Here is a 14,171-nt window from a genome sequence, read left to right on the forward strand (position 1 = left end):
TTATGAACTAGTGTTCTGCTTACAAAGAAGTAAAATTGCTTCTGACAAGTTCTTAGTGATACTAGGAAAAGTATTCACAGGTAGACCAGTAGGCTTATACCAAAAGAAGATTGGAACTCACCCCTCTGGTGAAGGGGCCCTCTATCAATACAGCACTCCTCAAGAAGCAGCCTAGGCCCAAGAGATGCCTTCCTTTCAGTGGCTGAACTTGTCTGAAGCAAGGTTTGCATCACAGAGTGGCCGTAGTACTGTGCTTTGTGTTGTCCATGGTGCTGGTGAAAACAGTGTCACCTTGAAACCTCATAAAAACATCGGCTGATTACTCCTTGCCCAATGTATTGATGATTATTATGCATAATTATTGATCTTACAGTAGGTCTGCGTCATATATAACTGTATGTTAAAATGTTATGATACAGGAGACTGCTCTGTGGTCTCCTCTAACAACTACTTACAGTACACTTGTTTATTTTGCAATGACTTCATTTTTCACAGGTGCTCGAATTGGTCCTGGAAAACTTTATTTATCCGTGGTACAGGTATGAGCTTTACATAAAAGTTACTATTTTCAAATAACATAAAGAAAATAATCATTATTCAGAGGGTAGTGAGGAACCAGCACAGCTGCCCAGAGAAGCTGTGGGTGCCCCATCCCTGGAGGTGCACGAGGCCAGGTTGGGTTGTGCCCTGGGCAGCTGAGCTGGTAGAGGCAGTCCTACCTGCAGTAGGACACTGGGGCTGAGTGAGCTTCAAGGTCCCTTCTAACCCAAGATGTTCTCTGATTCTGCAATAAGCAAACTGTTATCAGCATTCATTTTTGTTATAGGAGCAGGTCTGTTAATGATTGAGATACAGTAGAGGTTATCCTAGAATTTTTATTTCATCCTAAAAACCACATTTTTAGATAATTTATGTTAACTTTTGAAAAACTCTCGCTTGGAAATCTGCACAACTTTGTTTTTATAAAATTTTAAATAAACTGAACTGAAATTATTTCCAGACTAAAGAAATTCTTGTCTATCTCATCTCTGAATAAAATGTAATCTTTAAACATAGCCTTTCAAAAATAAGAATTCTGCTTTTAATTAGGGCAGAAAAGATATTCTAAGTGCTCCTCTTAGCCCTTTTATTGCAGACTGTCTGATAACTTGCTGAGATTTAAGGCTGGGATGGGCGTCTGTGTTGAGCTGAACATGGTAGTATTGTGTAAATAACCTTACAATTAGTAAATAAAGACAATCTTATAGCTGTGGTTATATAAATTAGTGCCTCAAAGTGCTTTGTAGGGAGATACTAACAGAGATTAAAATTTCAACTGGTCTTGCTGCTATTAATACGTTAAAACAACATCCTTTCACATTAAATGGAGAGGTCGAGTTTTGTGATAAAGGCAATTTAGATGTTGTTTTGTTCTCTGCTATTCTTTGTCTGTCTGGGGTCTGGAATTTTTGGGCAGCCTTTTTGGCCTGATTGGTTTTTAATTATGGGCAGCATCTGCTTGTGTCACCTCTGTCTTTGTTGTGTGGTGAATGCGTTTAAGTATAAAACAGCTGCTAGTACAAACAGCAGAGGGAGCTTGAGCTCCATGTATTCGCTGCATTCAAGCTGGAAAACTCAAGGTCTTTAACTTTCAAGTGCAGAAAACTAGGGGGTGCTCTGAGTTTGATCAAGGAAGAAACACAAGGAGACAGTTCGGTGTTTCATATGTTGAAATTAGATATGATTATTTATTTATTTATCTATCTATCTATCTATCTATTTATTTATTTATTTATTTATTTTTGGTGACTGGTGGAAAGTCACTTTCACATTTCACTTGGTTTCGGCCCACAAGGAGATTTGTGTTCTGCATATCACCTGTGTACATCCCGGGTATCCAGGATGACTGCCGTCTGGAGTACAACATACAGTTGGTATAGCATAGCTGGAATCTGTGTGGCTGCAAGTGCAGCGCAAAATGTAGTTGGTACGGAGCCAACCAGCCTAGACCGTGTTACATCTTACTTCTTGGTGATCTGTCTTCTGTTTTCACATGGCTGCACCTCCAGATTTTGAACTGGCTCCATAAATTCACACCCAACTCATCAGAAGCAATGGGCTTCCAGCGGACTGTGCAGTGGGAGTTCAGTGAGCTCTACTGCGATGGTATCTCTGATTCTCCAGCGAAAGAGCCTGGTTCTGAAAGGTTTACAGGTTTCAGCCCAGAAGTTGCAATATCATTTTTGGTATCCTTATCTGTAGATACTTGGTTCTGTGCTTTCCTGTGATCTCCAGCAGCTCTCATGAAGATTAAAATTTAAAAGCAAACATCCCTGAAACGGGTTTAATTTCAAGGAATGAAGTTTAGTACTTAAAATCCCATGAATGCTACTGAAATAGACGGTTATAACTATGTCAATTGCTTGTATTTCTCAAAATGTATTGATTTTATCCTAATACTTATTATTTTTCAACTGTGGATTACAGTTATAAGTTATCCAAGTGTACAGAACTACAAAACACCAGTCAGAGTCGCTTATGTAGTTTTATACCACATGAAGTCTTGCTTTTAACATCTTATATCTGATTTTAAATAGGACAGTTTGATGTTGGAATGTGTCCCTCTTTTCTGTTGCAATTCCAGCTTTCCAGATTCTAACCTACCTTACTGATGTAATACGTTGCTGTGAAAACCTTTGTTCATTGACAGTGACTATAATAAGAGTTTTCTCATTTGCAGATGTAGAATTTTTATTGAATTACCAAGCATAGGCAATTATAATATATAATAAGTACCAGGCAGTTTGCAGCCTTTCATAGTGCTTATTGTAAGAGTCGGTTGAATTTCATAAGGATAATTGATAAACAGGGGAAAAAAAAATCACTTCAGTATTTGCGTATGTTTTTTGTTTATCAGTAGACCCCATAAGACTTTGCATGGACCAGCGGTTGGGTGTGTATCTTTGGAGGTATTTGACTCAGTAACTGTTTATAATGAACAGACTGAGTCTTTTCTTCTAGCGTTTTTCTTTTAAGCTTTTCCTTGAATTCTGAGAAAATGCCGCCAACTTCTATAATGCTTTTAAAATGTTATTTGGCCCTTCCTGCCTCTCACTGGAGATTTGGGGTTTTACAGTTGCTTGACCTTTTAATGAGAATTCAGTCCGCTGTTGATTAAAGGAATGTCTCTGCGGAACTGTGGCGTTTCATGAAAGTACATGGCAGAAAGTCGCGTCCAAGTAGAATTTGCCAAAATAGTGGTTATCCAAGTGTCAATAAACGATTTCTTGGTCCAAATTACCTCATGTATCTTATTATCTGACAAATATTAGTAATACAGTCATACAGTTTGTTTGCTGATCCCTTGGCTTCCTTACAAAGTATGGATATTTGCAAGCCATATTGCTTCCAAAATGTGAGCTGGTGATCTTAAAACAAACCTTCCCTTGCGGTATTTTTATCAACATATGATTAGCTATTGGAGGATCATTGTGTTCCTCGTGCCAGACCACTTTCTTTGAGGTGTATGTTCTTGCAATTAGTTATGTACTTTGTCTGCCAGGTCCCCAGTATCTGTAGCTAAGAGGTCACCTTCAATGTGCATTTGGATGCTAAGTAACCCAGGCTAACACTGCTTTAAAATCTCTGATGCTTAATAACATAAAATGATGCTATGGGCATAACTATTTGCTTTTCAAACAGAACTGTTGCTGCTTGCATTTATATATATGTATATATATATTTAAACAAATGATGTTTGCAATTAGTGCATAGGCAGAAACATTTAGGGGTTTGCGTATGCATTATGCAGACTGAAATCTGTGATGGCTTTTACACATGGTCATTAGCTGAAGCAGCGTGTAGCTTTCTTTGTAGTGTTACTACTCAACTGTTATAGTGCTCTTTTAGCAGTATCTTTACTGACTCTCTAAGGGCCATATATACTTAAATTTTGGTAGGTTTTTATTTATTCTGTTGCATTTTGTTGAGTGCCATTATTAGGATCTCTTCTCCCATCTCCCATTCAAGTTAGGTGCAATTTCTGCATCTAAGACTCAGTATTTCCCATTTTCATCCAATTTCCAGAAAACGTGGAATTAAGTATTTTTTTTTCCCATAATCAACTTCAAGTATTTTTAACATGATTTTTCACTGAACATAATGTACTGCAGCAGATGGAAACTGGTAAGCCAGATTAAAAGTTCAGATGATGTTTTGACACAGTGACTTGGGAATGTACTTTAAGTTCTTTATTCCTTTTTTTCCAAGTAGAAACATACTAAATAACTTCAGTTGTTTCATGTGGCTTTAGGTTGAAGTTCTTGTCTCATTTGCTTTGTAGTTTCTTTATTTGAAATCTTGTAGTGTATAAAGTTGTGGAGTATGCAGGAATGGGAAGATGCAGTTCAGTCTAGCTTAATTGGGGTGGAATGAATAGAAAGCAATTACTGTTTTCACATATGTGGAAGATAAGTTAGATTTTACTTGCTCAAAATCATGCAAATCAGAGAATGGTTTGGGTTGGAAGAGACTTTTAAGATCATCTTGTTCTGCTATAGGCAGATAGTACATTAGGGCAGGAATTGACATACAATTCCAGTTTACCCTCAGACATTTTTAAGACACTGCTGAGTGCACAGCCATGCTGGTAATGCTTTGTGTTTTGCTCAAGTAGAAGACTGTTCAGTCTCTCCTCACACTCCATAGCTTTCAATTCAGTTAATGTCTATTGATGTGCTGCTGTTGGATGTTATTATTCCAGCTTTTAGTATTTTTAGAACTTTAGGTTTTTTGTCACATGTTGGATGAATATAAATGTTTCTTTTTGTTGTTTTTTTTTCTTATTCTTACACAACCTGCTTTTATAACACTGCAGAAATATTACTGATGATGAATCCTCTGTGGATGAACTGAGAGGCACGCTGCGCTTCTTTGCATCTGTTTTAGTTCGGAGAATTCACAAGGTAAGGCCACTGAGAGCTATTCCCACTCTTTCTCCAACTGCAGCTAGTTCTTTAATTTTACAAGTGATAATTCCTAAGTCAATCTTATGGATCATAGTCATACATTAATTTGTATTTTTAATATGTTAACACATACACCCCGTATGCCAGTAAAGTGTTTCAAGTCTGTTTTACAGATATGGCTTCAAAATTTCTGGCTGTTCTAAGCCGTAAGAGATGCTAACTCAGTTTCCAGGTTTATTCAGCACTGGCCCTCCTGTTGAAGCAGTTACTGGAAATGTGTTTTTCCCCCTCCTTCATAACAGCAGTATTTTCTGGGCTACAAGTTGTATGTGCACTCTGTGGTGACTGAAGAGCAGCCTGATTCTGTCCTTTTTATATATCAAATCCAGATGACTTTCTTGTTTACTGGAATTTGAATCTGTTGCTTTTAAAGCAAAGCTGTGGGAAAATTAGGAAATGATCTGTGTAGTACCCAGACAGTATGTAGGGATTTGAAAGTGAAACAGATCTTTCAAAGTGAAAATCTAGAGCGAGGTGTTAACGTTTGGAGTTCCAATATACTCTGCAAGTATTACTTGTATGTACTTCTTGTTTGTAGCTCCTTTATTGTTGCAGAAAAATAGCTGATCTGTTGATCTTGTAATAAGGTATTAACTGTTATCTCATACCAACTGTTGCGTATTTTCTTCTTGAGTTAGAAGCTGAGTAATAATTCATCGTATCTGTCTTTGTTGGTAATAAAGTAATTTTATTCTGTGACTGATATACAACAAAATAACTTAATAAACTTAAGCACGTATAAGTACTAAGAACTACCAGGGAATTATTTGCTTTTGTTGTTCTTTGCACAGAACTAGACTTCATCCACAGTGATCTGGAAATCAAGCTGTATTACTATAATTACTGCAATGGAAGAATCACGTTGTTAACAAGTTGAAAATAAATGCTAACAGCATTGTTTGTAGCATTGTACATGATGTTGTATGCTTTACACACAAGTGTAAAGTGAGCACAGTGTCCATTTACCTAGAGGAGAATGCATTGGTTGTTTCTGAATGATTCTTTTTATGGTTACAATGGGGACAAATTAGTATGTTTGATAGTCATTGTCTTTAAGATGTTTTGGGGAAGAAACTGAAATAGTTCCGTTTTTATTTTGAAACTGTTATTTAGGTGGATATTCCAACTGTAGTAACAAAGAAAATGCTGAAGGCAGCAATGAAACATATAGAAGTGATAGCCAAAGCCAGGCAGAAAGGTACTGTAAAGATTTAACGCGTTTTCAGTTTCAAATGGCAAGTATAAAAGTTTTATTTCTGCATGTTTGTTGATATGTTTGCTAAGTCTTCTTATCATTGCTGCCTCCTTTTTAAAAGCAAACAACCAACATCCAACCAAAAAGATCCTTTCACATTTTTATTCTGGAGTTGGAGGTTGCAAAGACAAGTAAGAAAATGGTATGATACAAAAAATCTCTCGGCTTTCAGTTCTGGTGTATTTGTGTCACCATAAGTTTGGAGTGCTAAACTTCTATATCTGTGTGGTGAACAAGAATGTTTTTGTCTGTTCAGAGCAGCCAAGATCATTTAGCAGTGCTTGTTGAAGGTTTTCTTATGTGTTCTATCTAAGCAATTACAAATGAAGAGTTGCATGTCCGTGTTCTATAATATAACTGTAACTTGGATAGCTTGAATGAGTTCACACCTACCACTGATTTCATGTCTGCTTGTTAATGTGATGAAAATGTTCGTTATGTTGAAGTTATATAATTATGCTCAAAAACAAGGTATAAATGTTGGAAAAGTAGCATCTTTTATTCATATCTAAATAAAAATATTTTCACAAGCCTGGTGTAAAAGTAACAAAGTAACAAAAACTCTGCATTGAGGGAATATTTGAAAAATATCACACTTAATGTTATCTTTTTTTCGCTGGCTGTGTTCCACAGCGCTGTATTTACTAAATGTGGTTTCATTCAACTTTCAAGCGTAGTTGTTTACTTTCACTGAAGTCATGAACTTTCCTCCCTTCCCTCTGCTCGATATCCATAATTATATGCTGTTATCTGAACTTTGGAAATTCTTGCTGATGGTGTGAGTTGTGGGCACAAACAAGAGCATCATCAAATTAGATTGGATTAAGTTGAAGTGAATTTCATATTTCCTTTGATTTCTGCAAAGAAACTGGAAACACTTTTCTCCATTGGCAAAGGCCTGGATTTTAAATGTACAGCGTTGAAAACGAACTGTTTTGTTCAGAGGTTAAATTCAGAAAAGCTTCTGAGGGCAGATGCATGAAATGGCACCTGAAAATGACTTTCAGCAGCACTTCCTAGTAAACGTTGCTAACCAGTCACCTAGTGTGCGTTGTTCAGAGGTAGCTTTCAGGCCTTGCTTTTGCAACTGGTTGAGTTTAGCCTTTTCTGTTTGCTTCCTATATCCTTTTTTATTATTGCTCTAGGAAGTATTTCCTTTCTTCCCGCTCTTCCTGCCTTTATCACTCCTATTTGTGCATACATCTCTACTGTTCGTTACCTATTGCTGCCAGACTGTGTCTTCCTCCTCTCTGCCTTTAGTGATAGCAACTAGGTGGACTTATCAGGCAGTACATGTTCCCACATCCCCCATATCATCTGTTACAACAGAATAATTGGAAAGGACCTACAGAGTTTGCCAAGTCCAACTTGCAATTCTTAGTTATGCCAGATAAGCTAGCTGTCTTCTGTACTAAATTCAGTCAGCTGAAAACAAGCTTTTGCTTTGCAGATAGCAGGAATGTATCCCACACTATCCCAGTGTTTTTTGGCACAAACAGGTGGTGGGTTGTTCACACAACTGGGTGCAAGTTATTGCAGTTTGGTTCTTGTCTTTTGAAGTAACTTGGAGGACTATATAATTGTTACTGCTAATTGGTATGTGTAGCTTTTAACATGGTAAAGCAGATACTCTTTCAACTCCAAACACCTATTTATGAGGCAGTGATGCTGCAGATCCCATGCCAGGTTCTGGTTTGATTCACGCTGTTTTTATATGGGCTAATATATGTTCCTTCATGTTTATTTCTAAGTGTTCTGAGGAGGAAAATGGGTTTAACAGGACTGAATAAATGTTTAAGTTTACATTAATCTAGAATTGTATTGTATGCAAGGCAGTAGGTAGAAGCCCAGTAAAATGGAGGCCAAAAAGGAGGCCAGAAAAAAGCAAAGAAAGATATACTTTAGACAATGCATTTTTTCTGAAGAATCAAAATGTTGAGTTCTTCAGTAGTGATGAATGAAAAAAATCATTGAGGAAATTATGCAAACTGCAATTATTTAGCGAGAGAATTCATATTCCTATGGGATTTTTATTTCAGCATAGCCAGACCCCAGAGTCTAAGACAAGGTTCTTTTTAAAGTTACAACATTGTATTCCTTTGGCAGTTGTACATGTACTGAAAGTATTAGTTTTTGCTCAGATGAAAAGCAGTCACCTCTTATTTCACAACAACAAAAAGCAACAGCCTGTGACTTATTTTTTCCTACTTCCAGTTAAAAATGCAGAATTTTTACAGCAAGCTGCCTTAGAAGAGTACGGTCCAGAACTCCATGTTGCTTTGAGAAGCCGAAGAGATGAACTTCACTACTTAAGAAAACTTACTGAACTTCTTTTTCCATATATTTTGCCCCCCAAATCAACAGAATGCAGGTATAAAAAGTATTTATTTATTTTTTTAAAGTATACGCATATGATATAGTACTATAATTTTAGGGGCAACAGAATGAATTCCAAAGTCATCCTCCTGCTCTCCTTATCCTTTTGCTTGTGTGTTCAAGGGCAGTGCAAGCCCTTTGTTTGTGGATTATTTGATCGGTGTTGGAAGTATTGCAACATACTTAAAATGTGTTTTTAAATACTAAAGTATTTCCCAGTACAATGTAATGTTATTAGCGACTTTATTCCCTTGAAATTTAGTCATTTAGTGTGGGTACTGATTTTATCTATTTATTTATTTATTTTTTAATTTTCAGGTCCCTGGCACTTCTTATAAGAGAGATTCTGCCTGGTTCTGTTTTCCTTCCCTCTATGGATTTCTTAGCTGATCCTGTAAGACTTTAAAACGCATAAGTAATGTTCATTTATTTAATATTAGGGTTTTCATCCTAAGCATATTATGATAAAGCAAATGACACTCAGTAGCTTGCTCACTGTGGGCTTTGTCTGGGTTAAAGAAAAGGAAACTTCGTGGCCACTGCCTTTGTTCACCGCAGCTGATATGGGCAGATAACAGCAGGACAAGGGGAGATGACTTTAAACTGGAAGAGGGTAGATTTGGACTAGATATCAGGAAGAAAGTATTTACTGTGAGGATGGTGAGACACTGGAACAGGTTGCTCAGTGAGGCTGTGGACGCCCCCTCCCTGGAGGCATTCAAGGACTGGCTGGATGGGGCTTTGAGCAACCTGGTCTAGAGGAAGATGTCCCTACCTATAGCAGGGGATTGGAACTGGATAACCTCGAAGGTTCCTTCCAACTCAAACTGTTATATGATTTGAATGCTTAACTGACTGAACTGATTAAAATAGAGCATTAGTGTTATTTCTTTTATTTATAAAAGTAGAATACTGCCATCATTGACTTTCATATAATCATAGAATGGTTTGGGTTGGAAGGGTGCTTTTCAGATCACGTAGTTCCAACACCCTGCTATAGGCAGGAACGCCTCCCTCTAGACCAGGTTGCTCAAAGCCCCATCCAGCCTGGCCTTAAGCACCTCCAGAGTGGGGGTATTCACAGAGTCTCTGGACAATTTGTTCCACTGTCTCACCACCTTACAGTAAAGAATTTCTTCCTAATATCTAGCCTAAATCTATCCTCTTCCAGTTTAAAGCCATTTCCCTTCATCCTGTTGCTACCTGCCATTATAAGAAGTCCCTCCCCAGGTTTCTTTTAGGCCCCCTTCAGGTACTGGAAGGCTGCAGTAGGGTCCCCCTGGAGCCTTCTCTTCTGCAGGCTGAAGAGCCCCAGCTATCTCAGCCTGTCCTCTTAGGGGAGGTGCTGCAGCCCTCTGAACATCCTCTGCAGCATTTACAAATAATTCAGCAAACTATAAGCAGAAGATACTGTAACTGCGGAAATATTAGTAGTTAGAGCTGTTTTATCAGCAAAAATACCTTGCAGATCTTTCCACCACTAAGTGAAGAATGTTTCTATGCAAATCTTGTAGGAAATCCCGACTTGTAAATAATATATATATTTTTAACATTTTAAGTATATATATATAAATGTTAATATGACTATAACACAGTAGTGAAAATATTTCCCTCTAGTTGAGTTTCTTTAATATTAAATTTCTACGATGTTTTCTTCCAGGACACTGTCAACCATTTGCTGCTCATCTTCATTGATGACAGTCCAGTAAGTGCTAACAAAGCTAAAACCAGAGTATTTTATTCTCCTTTTAAAGAAACCCTCTTACCCAATTGTTTTCTCTCTCTTTTTTTTTTTTTCTGCAGCCTGAGAAAGCAACTGAACCTACTTCTTCATTGGTTCCATTCCTGCAGAAATTTGCAGAGCCAAGAAATAAAAAGCCATCTGTAAGAAGAGGCAATGTTTATTTGCATTGCTGTTTTGCCTAATTGTTTTACTTTACCTGATCCTTTTGTTCTACGGCTCTTTGCTTTTATTTTTGTTCTCATTGAAAGTATGAAAATTGACTGGTTTTGGTTTTGTTTTTAATGTCCCATGAAGGTCCTGAAACTGGAGTTAAAGGAGATCCGGGATCAGCAGGATCTTTTATTTCGATTTATGAACTTCTTGAAACAGGAGGGAGCAGTCCACGTGCTGCAGTTCTGCCTGACTGTAGGTAAGGTTACGTGTATGTGCTGAGCTGCATTTGATGATCTTAAAGGGTTTAACCATTTGTATGTTTAAGTGAATACTCAGTCACAGAGTGAGGCAGCATTATTGAGGAAGAGATTACATTTCAGGGTCTGTATTCGTTTACTTATGTACTGGTTCTTGAATGCTAATCTTGGTAATGCTGATGTCAGTGTGGACTTTAGGTCTTAATTATGTTTCTGTTTATTGATAAAGGTTGTCCATTTACAAATAAAGTATTCCTGTAAGAAAAAAACTTCTAGCCGCAGATACAATGTGCAGCTGTGTCTTTTAAATATGTGGTTACTGAAGTATTTATAAAATGAGCTCTGCATTATGAAAAGATTTTCCTGTTTAGACCTAAAGCTTAAAATAAAGAGCGGAAACATAGCAGGAACAGTAAAGCTGCTGACACCTCCTCCTATTTGGTAATCTTGGTTGTGATGTATGCATTAGGTTTTACTGTTAGATGAGTATTGTCTGAAAATCATCTCGCTTTCCATTCATAAGCTTTTCTGTGAAGTTTCTGTAATTTAGGGTGGTTAATGTTGTTTTTTTGTTTTGTTTTGTTTTTTTTTGTTCCCCCCGCCCCCACTGGTGGTTAATTACTGGCTTACCAGTGTAATGCTTTTTTGTTACTTTTTTCTTTTTTTTTTTTGTAACCAAATATTTCTGTGTTTCATAGGAAACAATGGTTCAGCCTTTGTATCCCAGGTCCTTATATACAGCAGCAAGATGGTTTTTTTGTTTTTTGTTTTTTAATTAGACTTTATCTCTGAAATACGCCACAAGTAATTACTGTATGAAAGTAATACAAGGAATCTGCATGCATGCACTTCCTTTGGGCTCAGTATCATTCAGATGTGTTGACTGTTTGTCAGGAAAATCTCTTCTTTCCAAAAAAGAGCCAAGTGGTTGCCATCTTAATGCTAGTGCTATGTATAGAGCAGTGTCTCGGCCAATAAAATTGTCTAGAGATGCTTCTTCTAAGCAGAAAGGTTACTCAAACTCTGGCTATTTCCAATGATCAATATGTTTTAGTAAACTTTGGAATTTTCTTATGTCTAATCCTCTTCTGTGTTTTTAAGGATGTTTTTAAGGATGAGTCTCATTTTAAGGATGAGACTCTACATTAGCTTATAAAACAAAGGGTGAGAAGTAGTTCACTCGGGTTATGGTGTCTAAATATGTACCACAGGTGGTTTTTCACTTGGTGGAAATGTTTGAAAGTTTTGGACGAAATCAGCTTGAAGAAACAGAGATGATCTTGCAAGACTTTCTCTGAAGAAGGTTATTTGTGTCAATTAATTGAAAAATGAAGTGAATGCTACAATATCTTCCCTTCTTTCTTGATAGTTTTCATACCATTAATATGATGAGTAATAAATCATGTAGAAATTGCACAGTAATTGCGTTGAATATATGTATATATTCAATGTTGAATTATTGTGTTGAATATACACAATACACATAGCCAGAGGAAATTCATTTTCAAGGTATCCTGATATTAAATATATTGAAATTATTGAGAGAAGATGTAACTTTTGAACGAACTAGCAACATAGAAGGTGGATGATTAGTTTAAAGGGCTGTTCAGGCCCTTCATGGGTTCATGGATTTATCCTTACTGTGATGAGGAATCATTTTTTGTAATACAATTTATTTTTAGGAATAATTTTAATCAGAGTGCATCTGCCCTGACATTTTGAGATGTCTTCTGTTTGTTTCAAAACCGTATGAATGACTGTATCTGCTGGAAAATTAATTGATTTTTATGCTGCTACTTGTTTGCCAAGTTGTATCAACAAATCCATTTTTTTTCCTTAATTCTCAGAGGAATTCAATGACCGAATTTTGCGGCCAGAACTGTCAGATGCAGAAAAGATGGCTCTTCATGAGGAAGTCCAGAAAATTTACAAAACCTACTGTCTGGATGAAAGCATTGACAAAATTAGATTTGATCCCTTTATTGTGGAAGAGATTCAAAGAAGTAAGTTTGAATTTGGAAGGAATGATGTAACACTGAAAGTTAGACAGCATTTGACAGGACTAATTTATCTAAACATGTTCTCAGTCTTCTGTTGTAACTGTTAAGACGTGTTAACCCCTTGCTATGCTGTACTTATGCCATATTTTATCAGTGTATTTCTGTTTATTACCTGTTGGACTTGTATTAGCTTGCAATGCTGTTTTTGTTTGTTTGTTTTTTAATAATTTTTCTGCAGTTGCTGAAGGTCCGTATGAGGATGTTGTGAAACTTCAAACCATGAGATGTCTTTTTGAAGCTTACGAGCATGTACTTTCTCTCCTTGAAAACGTTTTCACTCCTATGTTCTGTCATAGTGATGAGGTAAGTCTGAAAGATTTAAAGAGTAGTCCTCAAGCAATATTGTTGTTTTCTGTATTTGTTTTTATAGGACACACTATTTTTAAGCTGCATGCATGTGTACATGAGAAGTACATCCTCATTTTTCACCTTGCTCTCAGCTCTGACATCTGCCTGCTCTCAGAAAACTAAATTTATTCTAGTTCATCATAAAATCAACAGAATAAAAACAAGAAAGAAAATATTTTGATGTAATAATTTCTTGTACAGCACTGCTACTACAAAATCCCATTCCTTCCACCACTTCTTACAATTACAGGTTTGGTGCAAATGTTATCTTCTTAATAGGCATAAAATGCTATTTAGAATAGCTTTATTTACTTGTTAAAATGCAGCAATGCTTGAAGTTATGATGGTTTTATATAAGTACAATAATAACACCTGAAAATCAAGAGTATGATCTCCAGAAGATCATTCAAAGCAATTTGCTAAGCATTTAAAATTGTTCTATGATTAATGAAGAAAACTGAGCTCTGAATGCAAGTTTAGATAAATAATGTCATCACACTGGTCACACTGCTACTTCTAAAGCCTTCTAATAGACAACACTTTAAATACAGAAGTTGAGTCTGAGTTCTCATCCCCTTTGCAGTTTGTGTGTATTGGTCAAACTGGGTTTCTTACATTTATTTGAGGCAGAATATACTGACTTATCCTAGAATCAGACATTTGCCTTGCTTACGTTCTGTTTCATAAAGTGCATCTCTCAAAAATGGCATTGTTGATCACTTTCCTTTAAAAGCTATAGTGCTTCAAGTGTTTGATTTTTAACAAGGAAGGAAACATGGATTATATCACTTAATTTTAGACTTTAGTTTTAGCTTCTAATTTTTCATGTTTCTTTTAATCACAAGAGGGTGTAACTAAAATAACTTGTCCTGGGAGCATGTATTGCAAATTCAGTCAATCCTTTTCTAGAAGTTTGTTGTAGCTGCTAGATTATGGTCAGCTTAACATTGTTCTTGCTGAGTAGCCCTTACC

General features: G+C 36.6%; 1 protein-coding gene across 4 annotated transcripts in view; it reads left to right on the forward strand.

Moving 5' to 3' along the window:
* The window catches only part of SNX14 (sorting nexin 14), a 45,534-nt gene that overhangs the window by 6,061 nt on the left and 25,302 nt on the right, over positions 1-14,171 (forward strand). For all 4 annotated transcript variants that reach the window (XM_015858888.2, XM_015858883.2, XM_015858886.2 and 1 more), the window contains exons 5-14: positions 496-539; positions 4,856-4,943; positions 6,120-6,204; positions 8,476-8,632; positions 8,956-9,031; positions 10,298-10,342; positions 10,441-10,521; positions 10,676-10,790; positions 12,639-12,794; positions 13,030-13,154. In XM_015858888.2, coding sequence (XP_015714374.1) covers positions 496-539; positions 4,856-4,943; positions 6,120-6,204; positions 8,476-8,632; positions 8,956-9,031; positions 10,298-10,342; positions 10,441-10,521; positions 10,676-10,790; positions 12,639-12,794; positions 13,030-13,154 — 972 coding nt within the window. The remainder of the gene's footprint in view (positions 1-495; positions 540-4,855; positions 4,944-6,119; positions 6,205-8,475; positions 8,633-8,955; positions 9,032-10,297; positions 10,343-10,440; positions 10,522-10,675; positions 10,791-12,638; positions 12,795-13,029; positions 13,155-14,171) is intronic.

The sequence above is a fragment of the Coturnix japonica genome, chromosome 3, assembly GCF_001577835.2.
Source record: "Coturnix japonica isolate 7356 chromosome 3, Coturnix japonica 2.1, whole genome shotgun sequence".
NCBI classification, from domain to species: Eukaryota; Metazoa; Chordata; class Aves; order Galliformes; family Phasianidae; genus Coturnix; species Coturnix japonica.